The 18,464-nt window shown below is 46.2% G+C and overlaps 1 protein-coding gene across 3 annotated transcripts in view; it reads right to left on the bottom strand.

Annotated features, from left to right (window-relative positions):
* LOC114241603 (hemicentin-1) overlaps positions 1–18,464 on the bottom strand; it is a 77,339-nt gene that overhangs the window by 55,617 nt on the left and 3,258 nt on the right. For all 3 annotated transcript variants that reach the window (XR_016325657.1, XR_016325656.1, XM_089739508.1), the window contains exons 5-17: positions 17,824–17,964; positions 16,403–16,568; positions 15,186–15,367; positions 14,400–14,472; positions 13,529–13,557; positions 12,624–12,739; positions 11,787–11,908; positions 5,383–5,523; positions 3,617–3,730; positions 2,341–2,610; positions 1,714–1,886; positions 1,083–1,251; positions 688–933 (exon numbers count right to left, since the gene is read on the bottom strand). Coding sequence is in view for 1 of the 3 variants with exons in the window: in XM_089739508.1 (XP_089595634.1) it covers positions 688–933; positions 1,083–1,251; positions 1,714–1,886; positions 2,341–2,610; positions 3,617–3,730; positions 5,383–5,523; positions 11,787–11,908; positions 12,624–12,739; positions 13,529–13,557; positions 14,400–14,472; positions 15,186–15,367; positions 16,403–16,568; positions 17,824–17,964 (1,942 nt within the window). In the remaining 2 variants the exon portion in view is untranslated. The remainder of the gene's footprint in view (positions 1–687; positions 934–1,082; positions 1,252–1,713; positions 1,887–2,340; positions 2,611–3,616; positions 3,731–5,382; positions 5,524–11,786; positions 11,909–12,623; positions 12,740–13,528; positions 13,558–14,399; positions 14,473–15,185; positions 15,368–16,402; positions 16,569–17,823; positions 17,965–18,464) is intronic.

Raw genomic sequence — 18,464 nt, forward strand, 5'->3', positions numbered from 1 at the left:
CACGGTTTCAAGGCGAGACATTTAGGCAAGACTCGTTTTATGTCATTCGGGAAATGTCGGCGGCGGCTGCCGGCGACACGATCACCGGTTCCCTCGGTCGACGGGCCGGGAGCCCGCCTTGGTGGCGCCACGCTACACCTTCCCCCGGAGCGGTAGGGGGAACGCGGTCTACCATCATCCGGCTTCCTATTGCGGGCGAGTGTGCAAAGCACCTCGCCCCACGCCTGTGTCCCTCCCCGCACAAAGCGGGTGGAGCCCGAAGCCCTTAGGGGGCTGGATGACGGATGCGACCCCGGTCCCGACCCCTGCTCGGCGGCGGCGGATTGCTGCGTAGTGAGAAAAGCCTTGCCTAACTCGCCCCGCCGCCTCCTTCTGCGAGATGGTGCACTCGCAGAAGTCGAGCGTAGCCTTCCAGGACTCGTCGCCGCCAAACATCGACGCCACGACGCCAGGCAGCGACAAGTCCGGTCCTATCTTTGCGACAAGGACACGGGCCTGCACTTCCCAAGCGGGCAGACAGCGAGCGTATTTGATTTAAACTACATGATATCCTATTATTTTCTAAAAAATATCTGTAATAGTCTGCCTGTGAGATTTGAACACCATATTAATTGCTCGAAGTAAGTACATCTTCTCGTTAAATCCACTACGACTTTCAATTATAAAAAAACTTGACGAGCTCCTTACCTATAATTGCACTAATAGTGCCATCAACTGACATTGTTTCATATCCATTGTCGGCTACACAAGTGTACCGTCCGAAGTTGGAGAAATCCATTCTGTTGATATGTAGAGACGAGTTGTCGCTCGAGATGATCGTGTTGGTGTCGTTCTGCAGCTCGGTCCGGTTGTGGAACCATCTCGTTACGGGCGCCGGAAGCGAATCCACGTCACATCGGAGATCCATTTGCGAATACAATTGTAATTGCGTATCTGAAAACAATAACTTGTTAGCTTTATTATACACAATAGTTTTATAATGCGTTGAAGACTTATAGCTTAGACCATATTTAAAAGTTTTCGTGCGAATATTTAACAATGACGGAGATAACTAACTAGATTAATGAGTAAGTCAGTCTCACTATTGAATCCGTGGTGCAGACGCATCCGTGTCCGGACGCGCACAGCGACGCTGTCCTGGGATATACCGTCGGCGTTCTCTCCGAAGCAGAAGTACGTGCCGTTCACTGGCTCTTTGCTGCTGTCCAGACGCAGCACGCTCCGATATAGATTAGACGCAATCAGTGACGTCTGGAATATGATTCAGTTTTCAAAAGAACTTATTGATCTTCTCTTGACTTATTGATCGCTTTATTTCGTCGTTCGTTTATGTCAGCCTTTCCTAAAGTGGGCGATAACGCCCCCTTATGGGCGCTGCATGCCTAAAGAGGGGCGGTAAGAGACCCAGAAAAAAAAGGGGGCGTTGTGTAGAGGGTTGGCACGCGATTTGTAACTTCATCTAGGACGACTCTTAGACACCGACTGATCTCTCGCTATAGTGGTTTTTAGTAGTTGAAAAAATGAGGACGTTAAAAAATAATTTATTCTCAAAGTGGGCAGTAGACAAAATAAGTTTGGAAGCCCCTGGTTTATGTAATATAACTTGTTTTGTTTAGTTATTTCATTGCGGGATTTCAAAGTTGGGGTTCTTTACGTATGTCTCTTCGTCGCTTATATGAAGTACCTATTTCATAAAAATTCAAGTCAACTTACGCTGCAGTTCAGAAACTTCTCTGTCTCCCTGTGCCATACAACTCTAGGGGGAGGCTTGGCTAGTACTTCACAAATGACGTCATAGGTCGTCCCGTTCAATATGGTGATGCTCTTGGATCCAATTATAGTCGCCCTTGGTTTAATTTGAACGCTTATTGACACCGAATCTGACACTGAAACGAAAAAAAATCTTCTTCTTCTTTGTCGTTTCCTCATTACTGAGGGTCGTGACCACCTTCCGAAAAAAATTAGGAAGACACTTTTTAACTTTAACATGCGTATACAATTGATATGGTGGGAAATGGTTTTTTTTATGGCTTATCGGGTGGACGAGCTCACAGCCCATTTGGTGTTAAGTGGTTTCCGTAGCCCATGGACATCTACAACGTAAATACCGGCACCCACCTTGAAATATGAGTTCTAGGGTCTCAGTATAGATACAATGTTAGTAAAGCTCAGTATGGTTATACTCAGTATGGTAAATAAACCCTGACCAGCTTTTTATCTTCACACAAATGACGTAAGTACTAGTCACCGTCATAATTCACACATTGGAATAATTTGTTAATTAAAGATCCGAATTTTCCCTTTTTTTCTTTAATATCATTATTTTTCCATCTAACCTACCATTAAGGTATCCTCGACGGGCCACACAAGTCCACTGACCATCTTCACTAACGCTCCTCACGTCGAGAACGTCATCAGAGCTGTGGTCCACGGACCGCTCCCTCACCGCAGTCCCGTTGGGAGCCAGCCACTGCACGGACTCCGCGTTGTCGACATGACACACGAGCTGCACATCAGTGTTCAGTTGTGGGGACAGCGCGTGCGGACCTAATATTCGGGATTTTGGTTTTGCATTGATTTTTATGTACGTTGTTTGGTTTGCTTCGCCACCTGGAATAGTTTTAAAGTAATTTATACATAATGCACACCAGTATCTCCTTACAAAACACAATACATATTAAACTTCTTCAAGAATAGAATTGATTAACTTAAAATGGCAAAGCAATAAAAAAAATGCACGCGCGTCAGTAAAAGCCGCTTAAACCTAAATTTGAAGAGGACCGCATCACACTGCTGGTGAAACATCAATATGCTTTTTTTTCTAAAACTTCATGAAAATATTTTTTTTAAATCTGTAGATTTTCAGCATAGCATGGCATAGCAAAGAGCGCCATGTCACAGCTCCATAGAACGTGGAGAGATAGGAAAATATCTCATGAAACCAAAATGAGACTTGTTCGAACGCTGGTGTTCTCAATTCTGTTCTGGAGGAAGATGCTACGAATCCCATGGACAGCATATCGGACTAACGCATCCATATTAAGAGAGCTCAATATCTAAACCAGGCTCTCTACCATCTGCTTCAAGAGGACATTTGAATTCTTCGGTCACATCGCCAGAAAGAGCGGTGAAAATCTTTAAAAATTGATAGTAGCTGGCAAGATTGCAGGCAAAAGATCTCGTGGCAATCAGATCGTGGCAAGCAGAGAAGGATAATTGGACTAGACGGTCACGACCGTCAAACATAATGAATGCGACTCAAGGAGGAGGACGAGATTTTCTCTCATCTTAAATATTGGTGGTAATTGTTAATGAGTTACCACTTGCATCGTTCTTTACATGCGAACGCTACCTACCTACTTAATTAATTTGACATAACTAAAATTACTTTTATTGTTTGAACTCGAATTTATATAATTTTTACAATTAATGAAGAATACTCGGACAACGTCAGCTGTGTTATATTCCGTAGACTGCCAGAAATGGGAAGGGTCGATTGTGTTTCTGAAGTGCGGTTTAGAGAAATATAGACAAATTTATCGGGCTGACACCGATAGACAAAATGAACTCTAGGGCTAATAGTCACTTATTTTTCTGCATCGTGTTAATGTCATACCTCTATTACTTGCAAGACAGGTGTAGTTTCCAGCATACTTCTCTGTCACGTTTCGTATGATTACATTGGCAGCGTAATACCCTTCCATGTTTGGCTCCAAATGAATATCGGTCGCTGAAAAATTAGAAAGCAACACAACTTCAAAAGCATTCATTATGGTTGCTAAAGTTGAAGTTCGAAAAGCTTACTAATCTTTTTTATTTTTTATGGCCTACCTAAGCTGAGAGCCTTGAGAGGCTATATCAGCGTAACCTTAACTAGTAGGTAAGCTCACGGGGCTCAGGCCTGATGACGTTGCTAACACGAACCCTAGCAAGGGCCGTGCTTCGCAGAATCTACCACCGGATCGGAAACGCGACCCACTGAGAAGATCCGGCGAGAAACTCAGCGGGCTGTGTCTGTGGGTTAATTTACTAGTCGAGCCCTTTGTCGCAAGCGATGAGTTCGACGAGAACAATGACCGGAGCTTGAGGTACCTAAAAGCACCGTTAGTGGACCGGGAGGATCGGAAATGACGTGTTTGGGACGACGTCGACTGCTTTCCATTCTGTTCGCAGGATCGAGAATGCTACGTATCAAGATTCAACTCGATCTATTTCTGTTTGGTTAGTGCGAATATTTAACTTTATCGATAGCGTAAAAGTTAACTCAAATTTGTATGCATTTAGAACAGCGCCCCTAGCGGCAAACGTTCCAATTCCATATAAATCTCAGTTAACTTTTACGCTATCGAAAACGTTAAAAAACTCGAACTAAGCACACGAACACGTCTAAACATGTTTATTGAAATTTTTAATTAGTCAGACGTCAGCTTCAACTTCAGACGAAAACTTTCAAATAAATGTTCTTGTAATGTGGCACGCACATTAGCAGAATCAGAAAAAAAACATTGAAAGCGTTAAACTTTTTTTAATAACGCTTCAGAGTTTTTAAAATGTCAACAAATTATAACGTTTTAATTACATTTAAGTAAGTCTTCGATCCATCGCCTGTATAAAGATAGAATTATACTACTAGATAAGGTTCTATAGACCCAACCCACTGAGTTTCTCGCCGCACCTTCTCAGTGGGTCGCTATTCCGTTCCGGTGGTAAATTCAGCGAAGTACTGCTCTTGCTAAGGCTACTGTTAGCAAATTCTTTCAGGTTGAACCCGTGAGCTCGCCTACCCGGCCGGGTGTAGCTGAATTAGCCACGGGGTACCAGCGACAAAATTTATGAACTAAATGTCGGTGCTTATATCTTATGGAGGATAGAGGTAAGGAGAACCGTCTCATATGGGAGAAGCTTGAAAAAGTGTCCCACTTTCAGCATTATATAACAATTCAAAAATCCTCCAGAATTGCGCTAGCATAGGCACAGGGTATGATATGAATTGAACAGTTGTTAACTGATTGAAGTATGCTGAGTTAGGAAAATTAATATATTTAATGAATAGAGTAGTTAATGACAGTGTAATATACAAGACCTCACATGTTTACGTAGTCCAAACTAATTTCGTCAATATAACCTAAAATTATTGCTATGGTAAAACGTGGAGACATCTTGCATTTTCTTATGAGCTTTAAATAAAATACTTTTTATAGTGTTTACAGTTCTTTCGTCCTTTTTTATTTCTCTATCTTATACTAATAACTTTGGGCGCCTTTTTTTAAATTTACCCGGTTGCTACTGTAGCGCCACCCTTCTTTAGCAATTTTAACGGACACTTTCTCACACACAGAGACGGTTCTCCTTACCTCTACGATCCATATTATATATACGTACAGTTTTCAAAGTCCTTCCCTTTGAAGATAAGTCGATGTTTCAGCAGCAAGGCCTCACTGATCGCCGTGCACGTTACGTTGAGATCATCTCCGATTTCCAAAGTTCTGTTTTTTGGTTCGATCAATACTTCCGGTGGGTCCACTGTTAACATTTATATTTTGCTTTAAGTAACACAGAAACGATGGTCTAAGTAAGTTTTTTTAATTTTTTATTGCTTAGATGGGTGAAAGAGCTCACAGCCCACCTGGTGTTAAGTAGTTACTGGAGCCCATAGACGTCTACAGCATAAATGCCGCCATCTACCTTGATGAGATATAAGTTCTAAGGTCTCAGTATAGTTACAACGGCTGCCCTACCCTTCAAACCGAAACGCATTACTGCTTCACGGCAGAAACAGGCAGGGTGGTGGTACCTACCCGTGCGGACTCACAAGAGGCCCATCCTACTACCAGTTTTTCTAAAACGCGGGATCAAAGTTTCACATTCCCGGGGGACAAGGGCAACTTGTCCTCGACATTTTGAAAATAAAAAATCTTTAAAAACTGAACAAACTAATAAATGTCGGCATATACAAAACATTCATCATGACTATATTTACTGTTTTTAGGGCGTATTGTGATTAATAATGGTTTTATAGAAGACTAGCCGTACTCGCCCGCTTCGCTGGGCATTTAAAGTTAACATTATTATTTATTGTCATTATTATTAGGGAGTCCAACACTCATATAAATATTAGCCTATCCATGAAGTATATGTATTTTCTACATGGATTCAAGTCAATCGGATGCATGGTTCAGTAGTTATAACGGAACGTCCGTATTTTTTTTTTTTTTTTTTTTTTTCCCTACCTAAGCTGAGAGCCTTGAGAGGCTATGTCAGCGTAACCCTAACTTTTGTAGGTGAGCTCACGGGGCTCAAACCTGATGACGTTGCTAACACGAACCCTAGCAAGAGTCGTGCTTCGCAGAATCTACCACCGGATCGGAAACGCGACCCACTGAGAAGATCCGGCGAGAAACTCAGTGGGCTGTGTCTGAGAGTTAATTTACTCGTCGAGCCCTTCGTCGCAAGCGACGGGTTCGACGAGAACGGTGACCGGTGCTTGAATTACCTAAAAGCACCGTTAGTGGATCGGGCGGATCCGAGATGACGTGTTTTGGGCGACGTCGACTGCTTTCCATTCTGTCCGCAGGATCGGGAATGTAGTTACCGGCGGCCACGATGAGAGGGTTCTCGTGTCGTGCCGCTTTATCGAAGTGGCGCATGGACGCCGACTGCAGATACTTACTGATGGACTCTAAGTCCAGGTCGTCATGGAGGTCGACGTTCCTGACGAACCACGGGGCTCCGACGGCTATCCTGCAAAAACGGGATTGAATAATTTGGAATGACTTTAAGTGAGTGCGGGCCGCGTGAGCGAACACTACACTTGCATAGGTCATGACGGGGCGTATGCAAGTTTTGTAGTGTCACCTTATTTCTAAGGGACATTTTACTTCGCCTACATATCATCGGGTAGAGACGTCCTAGGATGAAGGCGGCACGATCGCGTACCGTCTTGATGTGGGGGCGGAATGTCATCCTACTGTCGAGGGTGACGCCTAAATATTTGACCTTCGGGGCCCACGGTATGGGCTGGTCGAACATCGTGATCGGGCGAACGGCGGGGGCGGGGGTGTTGACGCGCCTAGTCGGGAGAGGGATGCTCAGCGTGGTGTTCGGAGGGTGACCCCTTTTGAAGAGCACCGCTGTGCTTTTCGTGGGGTTAATGTCGATGCGCCACTTCCGGAACCACTGTCCCATGGTGGTAGCTGCGGTCTGGAGTCGTCGATGAAGCAACGCCTTCTTCCTACACGAGTAGTAGATGGCGGTGTCATCGGCGAAGAGCGCCAGATGGGTCTCCGGAGACCGGGGTATATCATTGATATACAAACTGAATAGTAACGGGGAGAGGGCGGAGCCTTGCGGGACTCCGGCTGTGACGTGACGGGGCCGGGAACGCGTTCCCTCGACTCGATATCGGAACGAACGGTTCGACAAGTAGTCTCGTATGATGAGCACGAGTCTGTCTGGCACTCCCATGTTATACAGTTTGTATATCAAACCGTTGTGCCAGACTTTGTCGAACGCCTTCGCTATATCGAAGAAGAGGGCTCCTGTCGGAATGGGTTTCCGCCTGTTCAGCCCTAGTAAGATGTGCTCCGTGAGGCGGTGCACTTGATGGACGCACGAGTGTCTGGCGCGGAATCCAAACTGCTCGTCTATAAGAATTTTATTCGCGGATACGAAATCCCAGAGGCGTTTACGAAGGAGCCGTTCGTATAATTTGCCTATCGCCGGGAGGAGACTGATGGGGCGGTAACTCGCGGTTTCGTTATTCGGTTTGCCCGGCTTGTGTATGCCGATAACGTCCGCTTCTTTCCACGCCGCGGGAAAGATGCAGTTCGTCATAGCAGCATTTAATATCGTGGCCAACATCGTTATCAGTTGGGCTGGTAACAGTTTTAGCGCGCGGTTGCGGATGCCGTCGGAGCCGGGAGCTTTCCGTGGTTGTAGGCTATCGATCGCCTCCTTAACCTCGGAAGTGGTAATGGGGGGTAACGCGTCCGAGGGCGGCAGGGAAGCTCTGCGCTCGACCTCCCTGTCGACGAACTCGGTGTGTTCGGGGTCCGCGTGTTGAGTGCTGGTGGTGCACTGTTCTTGCAGTGCATCGGCCAGCAACTCTGCCTTGTCATCGTCATCGTAAGCCGGTGGTTGGCCTGAGGGGCGTACGAGAGGCGGCATAGTGACGATAGTTTCGGACTTGAGGGTCCTAGCTAGTCGCCAGTATGCTTGGTGAGTGGGCGCGAGTTCTTTTAAATAACTATCCCAGTTTTCGTTTCGGGCGTCGCTCAAGCGGGATTTGACCTCCCGCTGTAAGCGACGCATCCGAGTCCGGTTTGAATCCGTGGGATATCGATCGTAGGCCCGGATTGCCGCGTTCCTAATTCTTACGAGGTCCCTAAGATCGGGGGAAAGTCTGATGCGGTGGAAGCTATCCTCCACATCGACTTGCTTTGAAGATCTTGTGATCGCCGTCGAGACGTGATCAGTGAAGATGTTTATGGATTCGACGGTGTCCTCGGGGGATGGAGTTGAATCCGGGCCGCAAGGGAGGATTGGTGGAGCGGTGTCAGCTAAGCACGTGCCTAGCTTCTTCCAATCCACCATGGTCCTCGTATCTGGTTCGCGGTTGAGGGGGCGACCGAGCTGCATGACGACAGGTCGGTGGTCTGAGTCGAGTTCTGACATTGCCTCGATGGAGCGCAAGCGCAGAGTTACGTTCCTCAGCAGTGCCAGATCTATTGTGCTCGGACGACGCGCGGCGTTGTACGGATAGCACGTGGGGGTCGGGGGGTTGAATATTTCGAATGTGAGGTCGTCTATGAACGCGTCGAGACGCCTACCGTTCACATTCGTGCGATGACAGTTCCACCTAGTGTGGTGGCAATTTAAATCGCCTGCCAGAATGACCGCGTCCCCCATACCGAGCAGTGTCTCGAGGTCACTGCTCAGGAGGGGTTTGTCAGGAGGGAGATATACGGATGCGATGACGATCGGCTGGTGTCCCGTCAGCGCGATGCGGCACACTGACGCCTCGATATGTAAGAGCGAGGGAGTATCGAGAGGGACGCAGTGCAGGGCCCTCCTATAGTAAATGACAGTCCCGCCCTTGCGGGTGGAGAGTCTGTCATTCCTAACCATGACGTAATTCGCGACTTTGGGGTCGCGACGCGAGGGCTTTAGGAAGGTCTCCTGCACCAGAAGGATGTCGATGAGATTGTCACGTAGAAACTCATAAACCTGGTCGCGCTGACGCGCGAGTCCGTTAGCATTGTAGAATGCTAACTTCAAAGAATGGGGTTTTAATCTCGCGTTGCACGCCATTGATTACCGGTAATCAAACCAGCGTGCGCTGGACGGACTCGATGACGTCGATGTATTCGAACGTCGCGTTTAGGCGGTCTTCGGCCGTGACCGCTCTGCGCATGGCGTCGGCGAATGCACGCATGCGGTCAATGTTTATCGCGGCGATGTAGTCGCGAATAATCGTAAAATCGTTTGAGTGCGCGGGGCCGGGGCGAGGCGCGGGACCGGGCGCGGGCGCGGGGGCGGGGCGCGGCGCGAGTAGAGGTTGCGGCGCGTACCGCGGTTGGGGTGCCGGTGTCGTTCCTGCCTTCGTGAACGGCAACGGTTTCGCCCACGCGGAGACGGTGGGCACCGGAGCCGGTACGAAAGCCGGTTTCGGCGCGCGGGGCGCCGAAGTCTTTGGGCCAGCGGTTTTAGGGGGCGCGTTTGCCGGGCGCTTCCGTGGAGCCTTGGGGCATCCACGGTAGTTGGCCGTGTGTCCCTGCTTGCGGCAGAGTACACAGCTCGGCGGCTCCGTCGCTGTCTCCTTTACTCGCGAGCAATCGGTGGTCGCGTGATCGTCTAAACACTTCACGCAACGCGGTCGCGCGTTGCAGTTACGCGCGGAGTGGCCATATAACTGGCAACGGTGGCACTGCCCGGGAGTGCCGCGTTTGTAGGGGGCCTCTACGGTGACCCCCGATAGGCCGCACACGGTGCGGAGACATGAGGCAATTTTCTTGCCCTCCGGTGTGGCTTCTAGTGCTACGAGCACCATATCATACGCGAATTTGTCGCGCCCGCTGTGCATCCGGTGCACACTTATGACGGGGTAGGACTGACCTACCAGGTCATTTTTGATTTGCTCGACGTCGAGCTCTTTTGGGACTCCGCGTACTACGACGCGGAGTTCGCGCTCCTCCTGGAGCGCATAGGTGTGATAACCTATGCGTTCCTTGCGGAGGTATGCTGTCAAAGACCTATGGTCGTCGGATGACTCTACTTTGATTTGTATTCCATGCGGAATATTCCTCGCATGGACTACATTTATCTTGTTGGCCTTAAGGGCCAGGGATACGCGATCCCAAGAAGATTTTTCCCGCAGGATGACCGGCGGCGGCGCGGGAACTTTTCGGACGGGCGCGGGCCCGGGGCGCGGCGACGGGGTTGCGCGGCGAGGGGAGTCCGGGGTTATTACGGTTTTAGGCCGCGAGGCGTTCGCGGCCTTTGGTTGTTTGGGCGCCGTGGGCGGATCCACAGCGCGGGCGCGTTTTTTACCGCGCGCGACGGTGGTGAACCCTTCCGAGGTTCCCGGTTGAGGACTCGCGGCGGACTCGTACTCCATTTCCGACTCGGAGTCGGAGCCGGAGCCGGCTTCGGAAGACGCGATCGACGCGGGCGCGGGGGTGGGGGGCGACATCGGCGAGTCGGGGATAATCGCGGCGGTGGCGACCGGTACGTGGGACGCTTTCTGGTTGGCCTTATAGGCCCGGAACTTCGATATTATGTCCGGGCAGAACTCCCGGACAAACTTCGCGAACATCGCGGGGTCGTCATCGTCGCACATCTTGGTTTGCCCGGGGGGGGCGTCCCCGGGACTTAAGGCACACTCGCCGAAAGGCGAGTCCCCTGAGTAGGAGTTCACCCCCTGCGCTTTACCAGCTACAAGGGGGGGAGTGCCTATGCCGTGAGAACGGCAGTCAGCTGGGATTGGGGTGGAGAGTTGGGCAGGTGGGGCCCCACTGGGTTGTGAGTGCCACAACAAGCGGTGATCGCAGTGGGGGTTCAGTCTTTAAAAAGACTGTTTTGCACGCCGAATAAGATAATTAAATATAATAAATGGAATGAATGAATGATAATGAGTTGTCGTTTCGAATGCAAAACTAACGAGCACGAAGTACGCTTTACCGATTCAAGGTCGCGATGCCAGCGACAGAGCGTCCGGAATGCAAAACAACGTCAACGACAATGTCGTGCAATCCAAACACACGATCGCGACAGCAGCGACAATTTCTCGGGAAAACGCGTCCGGGCTCAACCGTGTTGCGATCGGAACTCCTTAACGTCCGTAAAAACCACTGTAGATTTATATATTAGTATAGATGTCGCTTTTAACGCAAAGATTTCCTATTGTTCAATGATTTACATCTGTTTCGATATTATTTTTAAATTAGATTTTTATTGCCTTCGTTGGCAGTCGAGCATACGGCCCATCTGACGTTAGTAGTAGTCTCCGTCACTCATTGACGTCAGCAATGATATTTACAAAAAAAAATGTAAAAAAGATTTTTTTTCTCAGAATAAAATCGCCGGGTTTTCGCCTACACATTCGTGGCGGTAGGCAACGACTAATCCTGACTGTCGTTCAACAACCTGAAGCCCCAGATGAGGCAGAACTGATCCAAGGATGGCTGGAGGTACGGTGACGCGTTTCGCACACAGCGCATATCCCATTTGCCCCCACTAGACGCCAAGCGGCTGGACCCCTTGAAACTCCTAAGAGCTGTCGGTCTTACCAAGAAGAACCACCCGGACTAATATTCTGCTGACGCCGGCAACGTTGTCAGCGTTACACGTGTAGGTTCCCACGTTTTCCTCCTTCATGTCTTCGATCACGTGTTCAATCGTGGTCGTGTGTCTGGAAGAAATTAATTCTGTTGTACCGCATACGCTCGACTTGTGCTTACGTTATTCGTCCGAAGCAAACTAACTCTTTAACTGTAATTGGGGTCAAGTCGAAAACGGTCATCTGACCCCAAACCAGGATTCCCTGTATGCTGGAAACCAAATACGTACGCCGGAGACCTAGAGGCAGACCCAAGAGAGGTGGAAGGATGTAGTGCTGAAGGACAAGAGAGGAATGCAATGTTGTTCCACCATGTGGGACTGTGGGATAAATAGCTAGGAAGAGAGAGGGAGAGAGAGAGAGAGACAGAGATAGAGGGAGGGAGAGAGGCACAAGGCAAACAAACATGTTCATCACATGACCTGTTGTTCCTTCGATGCTAGAAACGAGACTACGACGCTGACTACAGCCCCATCTGCCCCATGGAGTTAGTGATCGGTAAGGTAAATGTCACCACTCATCCTTGAGAAATGAGTTCTAAGCCTCAGTTTTATATTATAGTACAGCGACCGAAATAAGTAGGGTGGTCATACCTACCCGTGCGGACTCGCAAAACTCCCTGCCCCCATTTATTACGCAAACCATTTTTATTCATGCTTGATTTCATTAGGAAATGTTATTCATTCATCGGTGAAGTCGATCGATTCGTCACTTATGGACCGGGCGTCATATCCTTGAGGACACGACGACAACTATATATGACATTGTATAGTAGAATATTACTCACAAACTAGATACCTCCGGAAATTTTTGGTTCGGTTTCTTCGTCCACCGAGCCGTAACGGGAACCATGCTCTCCACTTTACACGTTAGAACTACTCTGGAATGCGCGCGGGCTACCACCTAAATCAAATAGGCTTAAATAACATTTATTTCTCAACAGAACACACAATTGGACTGTACAACACATATTTTAGTTTCATTTTCAGTTTTACTGGTGGTAGGACCTCTTGCGAGTCCGCGCGGGTAGATACCACCGCCCTGCTTATTTCTGACGTGAAGCAGTAATGCGTTTCGGTTTGAAGGGTGGGGTAGCCGTTGTGACTATACTGATATCTTAGAACTTATTTCTCAAGGTGGGTGGCGCATTTACGTTGTAGATGTCTACCACCAGGTGGGCTGTGAGCTCGTTCACCCATCTAAGCACTAAAAAATAAAATAAAATATATATTGTGCTTCCTTAAAAAAATCGTTTTTTATTATTATTTATTTCTTAAACTAAATGTTACAAAAGCTTATAGATGACTGACAACAACAAACCACAAAAAGTCTATACAAATTAGACTGTGAATAATTTATAAATACGAGCAGAAACATAAGTTTAGTTTAACTTATTTAATACTATTATTTATTGCAAGTATTTTATTAATTTACGTTAAATTTAATTCACAATTATAACCTGCATCGTTGTTTTTATATTTGAACAGATTTATTGAAAGTAACTTCGTAATGATTTGCTTTCAACTATGTAGTCATATTTAAAGAATTTTTTTATGGTAGGCAGCGGCTTGGCTTTGCCCCTGGCATTGCTGACGTCCATGAGCGACGGTGACCACTTACCAACAGGTGGGCCGTATGCTCGTCTGCCTGCAAAGGCAATAAAAAAAAAATAAAGTGCGAAAATTATCTTACCTTACAGGGAGCGGTTAAATATGGTACTTCTGTAAACAAGAAAAGGTGTTTGCAATACCGTCTTTACCATAAGGGCACACGGGGCCCGTGCCCAGGGCCCCCATTCTCAGGGGGCCCCGAAAGACCGACAATTTCTCTCACACGTTTATTCTCAAAACATTTTTGTCGGGCACATCACACTTTTTTCACAAACCAGTAATCAGAAGGTATTTACAAGGCATACCTATACTATGCCTATAATAGAAGATTTTGCTTAACAGAAATCCCGAAAGAAACCGTTATCGAAATCGTAACCAAAGAACCAGCAGCATTCTAATATCATTAATGACATATTATATCATACTGTATTTGATTACCTATAGTAAATGGTCTCATACTCAGTAAAAAAAATGTTATTATAATTCGCTTTTTTTTTTTTTACTTTCCAAAATGGCCTCAAATTTTTGTGTGCCCAAGGGCCCCATCCTAGTATAAGACGTCCCTGGGTGTTTGATAAGGTAACCCACAGACACAGCCCACTGAGTTTCTCGCGGGATCTTCTCAGTGGATCGCGTTTCCGATCCGGTGGTAGACTCTGCGAAGCACTGCTCTTGCTAGGGTCAGTGTTAGCACCACTCCGGTTTGAGCCCCGTGAGCTCACCTACACGTTAGGGCGAAGCTGATATAGCCTCTCAAGGCTATCAGCATAGGTAGAAAAAAAAAAGATCTTATCGAGAAACTAACTATATGCAGTGGAAGCGTTTGACAAAGGGCTGTGTATCAATATGAGGTCAAAAGGCGGCGAAAACTTTCCAAGATGACATTGAAGCATCAATCTTTGACTCCAATGATGATGTTTAAATTTAATAAAAATATAACCTTAATGTCAAACCTGGTAATCTCGCTTGTACAGCCGTTGTGCCAACTCTTCGAAATTCTTGCCCGTTTTCATCGTGTCCGTTTATCTGAAATAAAGTATTTGGAATACTAAATAACAAGTAGCATAATTAAAACAAGAACCGATAACCGTTGGGGTAAACGTGTTCTTGATTGGAGACCGCGAATTGGCAATTTTAGTGCAGGACAGCCTGGTGGAGTGATGATCTATGCAGGGTGGCTCCTCCTCCTTGCGTCTATAATCCTCAGTTCTGAGAGTCGTGGCCTCCTCTAATCACTTTCTCCTGCATCATCTGGCGCCATTCCTGCCTGTCCTCGGCTGTGTGGATAGCAACGTGGACTGAGGTATTGAGAGTGGAGCGTATTTGGTCCGACCAGCGCATTGGATTTCTGCCTCTGTGCCTTCTCCCGCATACCTTGCCTGTCACCAGCAGCTTCTCCAGATTGTCACCTCTCTTTCTGGCGATATGTCCAAAGAACTCGAAACTCCAGGGTGGCTATCAAGAACTAGATAAGGGAAGCCAGTAATCCATTTTACTGAGATTATATTTCATCTCTTTTCATTTAATTTCATCCCAGTTGATTAATGTCTCAAATTAATCATCTTCATTTCATTTTATTTTACTGCACATTATCATTTTTCATAAAAATAAGAATATAAATTAAAATAAGATATGACTTAAAGGTCTTAGTTACCAGGTCATAAACTCTCTTAAAAAAGAAATCCGTCGCACCGATCATCGTGCTCTTTCCCTACTCGTATCTACAGCGAAGAACTTACAGCGATATAAAAGAAGTCGTCTGGCGGTACAAATGCATCAGCCCAGTACAAGTTATTCTCTGTATCCGATTTCAATGGCACTTCAAACAAAGTCCTTCCTTCCAAATCCACGATCTCGGCGTACTCTAAATATATAGGAACATCTGTTTCTGACAGCGATAGCATCATGTGGTTGTAAGTCCCTGGAACATGGAGTAAATTTTAGCGAGTAGAACCAATAAGAGTGTGTGATGTTGTCCGTATATTACTAGAGGTAGGACCTCTTGTGAGTCCGCGCGGGTAGGTACCATCGCCCTACTTATTTCTGCCGTGAAGAAGTAATGCGTTTCGGTTTGAGGGGTGGGACAGCCGCTGTAACTATACTTGAGATCTTAGAACTTATATCTCAAGGTGGATGGCGCATTTACGTTCTAGATGTCTATGGGCTCCAGTAACCACCTAAAAGCAGATGGGCTGTAAGCTCATCCACCCATTTAAGCAATAAAAAAAATATGTATAGACTTAGGTGCCACCGTCCTGCATTCCAGTGATTATGGTCCGAAATCTAAAGCATAATAAAGCTCCATTATCCTCAGACGCGGGACGTTGACCCTTTATAATAGTCGACTATTGATTGCGTAACATTGAGTGTATCGAACAAACGTTGGTAAAATATATATTTTTTAAATGCACTATTATGCACTATTATTTAAATGTTCTTTTTTACTAGGATTTTCAAAAGAGCCCGTTATTTTTTTTTAAATCGCGGTTGGTACCCGTCAAATAAGAAACCCGTCAAATAAGATAGGTTATGTATAATGTAAATAGCGCGCCGAAGCTTGTTGTTTACCATTGTTATATCATCAGAAGATCGTAGTAGGAAATCTTCAAATAAGAAAGCCGGCGAACAACACAGAGTGTGTATGATATGTAATGTAAATAGCGCAGGAAAGTTTGTTGTTCGTGATTTATCACCAGAATTACCGCCTAAAGATATTTGTTTTTGGGCCAGTTTTTTTGTGTGATTGAATGTTTACTGGTGGCCCGGAAGCCTTTTCAGTTTCACCAAAACAGGTGGGCGAGCAAATTCTCAACCAGGAGGGATGGGATTCGCTAACAACTGCCCGAGCGCCTCCGAAGGAGACCTCATAACTCAAGAGCAGCTGCTTCGCGGATGAATCTGGGCCAGATGTTTGTTGCACCAGATATATGGCCTAGCTCTGACATAAAAATCTTACTTTTCAATGGTCTGTAACCGGTCTCAGCCATAGAAGTCGGTCTTTGCAACGAGAAGCCGTAGTTGAAAGTGAGATTCGAGAGGCCAACTACTTTAACGGAGTAGTCCTTCTCGCTGCCCACTGATATGCTCCAAGTACCTGGTTCTGGATCTAAAACTTTCACCACCTAAAAGAACACCATTTAAAATTGAATACGAAACCAGTTATTATTAAATATTTTCTTCTATTTTTTCTTCGTTAATGGAGGAATTACGACCTTCTTGTAAGCGAATATTTTTTGTTATGGCTTATATGGGTGGACGAGCTCACAGCCCACCTGGTGTTAAGTGGTTACTGGAACCCGTAGACATCTACGACGTAAATGCGCCACTCACCTTGAGATATAAGTTCTAAGGTCTCAAGTACAGTTACAGCGGTTGCCCCACCCTTCAAACCGAAACGCATTACTGCTTCACGGCAGAAATAGGTAGGATGGTGGTACCGACCCGCGCGGACTCACAAGAGGTCTTACCACCAGTATAATAGAATATTATGATAATATATGATGTAATATGATATGATAGAATATTAATTGTATACTATTAAATGTGTACTATTATCTATGCGGCTCAGAAATGCAACATCCCTTTCTTACCGTGGCTGTCGTATAAGGTGACGAAGTATACACACTGGAGAATTTGTAGGAGCCAGCACAGGCGGGCACCACTATCGTACCTAAGTCTGCCGCGATGCAGACAAGTGTTCCGGTTTGAAGGGTAGGAAAACTGTTATGCAACGCACTTGAATTTTCGACTTTAAAATCTCGGCATGGGCGCTGAGATTCACGTTTTAATGTCTACACGATTATTTGTGCACCTATACGAACATTAGCCCACTGAATTTCCCGCCGGATTTTCTCAGTGGGTCGCGTTTCCGATTCGGTGGTAGATTCAGCGAAGCACTGCTCTTGCTAGGGCCAGTGTTAGCAACGCTCCGGTTTGAGCCTCGAGAGCTCACCTAAGCTCTAGAAAAACACTGAAATAGCCTCTAAAGGCTATCAGCATAGGTAGGAAAAAATATACGGAGACATTTCAGAAAAACTTAATCTAGATTTTTCAGTCGGTACTCATGATTACCAATTTACATGTAAGGCGTTTTAAAGAAACAATGCTAGTATCCAGACAAAGTAACCTAAGAAATTAGGGTATGGTACATATGCACGGGTAGGTACCACTTCTCCGCCTATTTCTACCGTGAAGCAGTATTGCGTTTCAGTTTGAAGGGGGGGCAGCCGTTGTATCTATACTGAGATCTTAGAACTGATATCTCAAGGTGGGTGGCGTATTTACGTTGTAGATGTCTATGGGCTCCAGTAACCACTTAGCACCGGGTGGGCTGTGAGCTCGTACTCTCATCGAAGAAAAAAAAAATTGCGACTTTACCATGATCTCCGACAGATCTAGTATTTTCACGAGTTTGGGTGGTCCAGTCAATTCTTCGTCGTTCGGATTGACAACCTTGATGTGAGGCTTGGCACCAGACACCGAAACCGTTACTTCTCCAACTGATTTGTCCACTGGAATCTGAGTAGAAAACGGTTATTATAATACTAATTCTTAAAACTTAGATCGTGCATGCTTTCTGTATGGAACAGGTAGCACGCGCACCGCACAATCAAGTCTTAGATGACTGTATTTGTACTTATGTTATTTTTAAATGTGCTCTAAAGGGTTATACCGATTCTCATGAATTTTCTCGTCTATTAGAGTATATCTGTAAATCATTTAACGATATTAATTGGATGCGGTGAAAGCGCTGCGAATTGATTCCAGAATTGTTGTATTGACTGATTTTTTTTTGTCAGCGCCTTGGCTGTGCCCCTGGCATTGCTGACGTCCATGAGCGACAATAACCACTTACCATCAAGTGGTCCGTATGCTAGTCTGCCTACAATGGCAATAAAAAAAAATTTATTATTTGCATCGTTTGGCGAGATAATTGGTTATAGCGGGCTTTGGGCCGGTATTTTTCCTGATTCGCTAGCTTAAAGAACTTCCAAAAACGTCCGGAGTATTTCTACGAA

The sequence above is a fragment of the Bombyx mandarina genome, chromosome A1, assembly GCF_030267445.1.
Source record: "Bombyx mandarina strain Sakado chromosome A1, ASM3026744v2".
NCBI classification, from domain to species: Eukaryota; Metazoa; Arthropoda; class Insecta; order Lepidoptera; family Bombycidae; genus Bombyx; species Bombyx mandarina.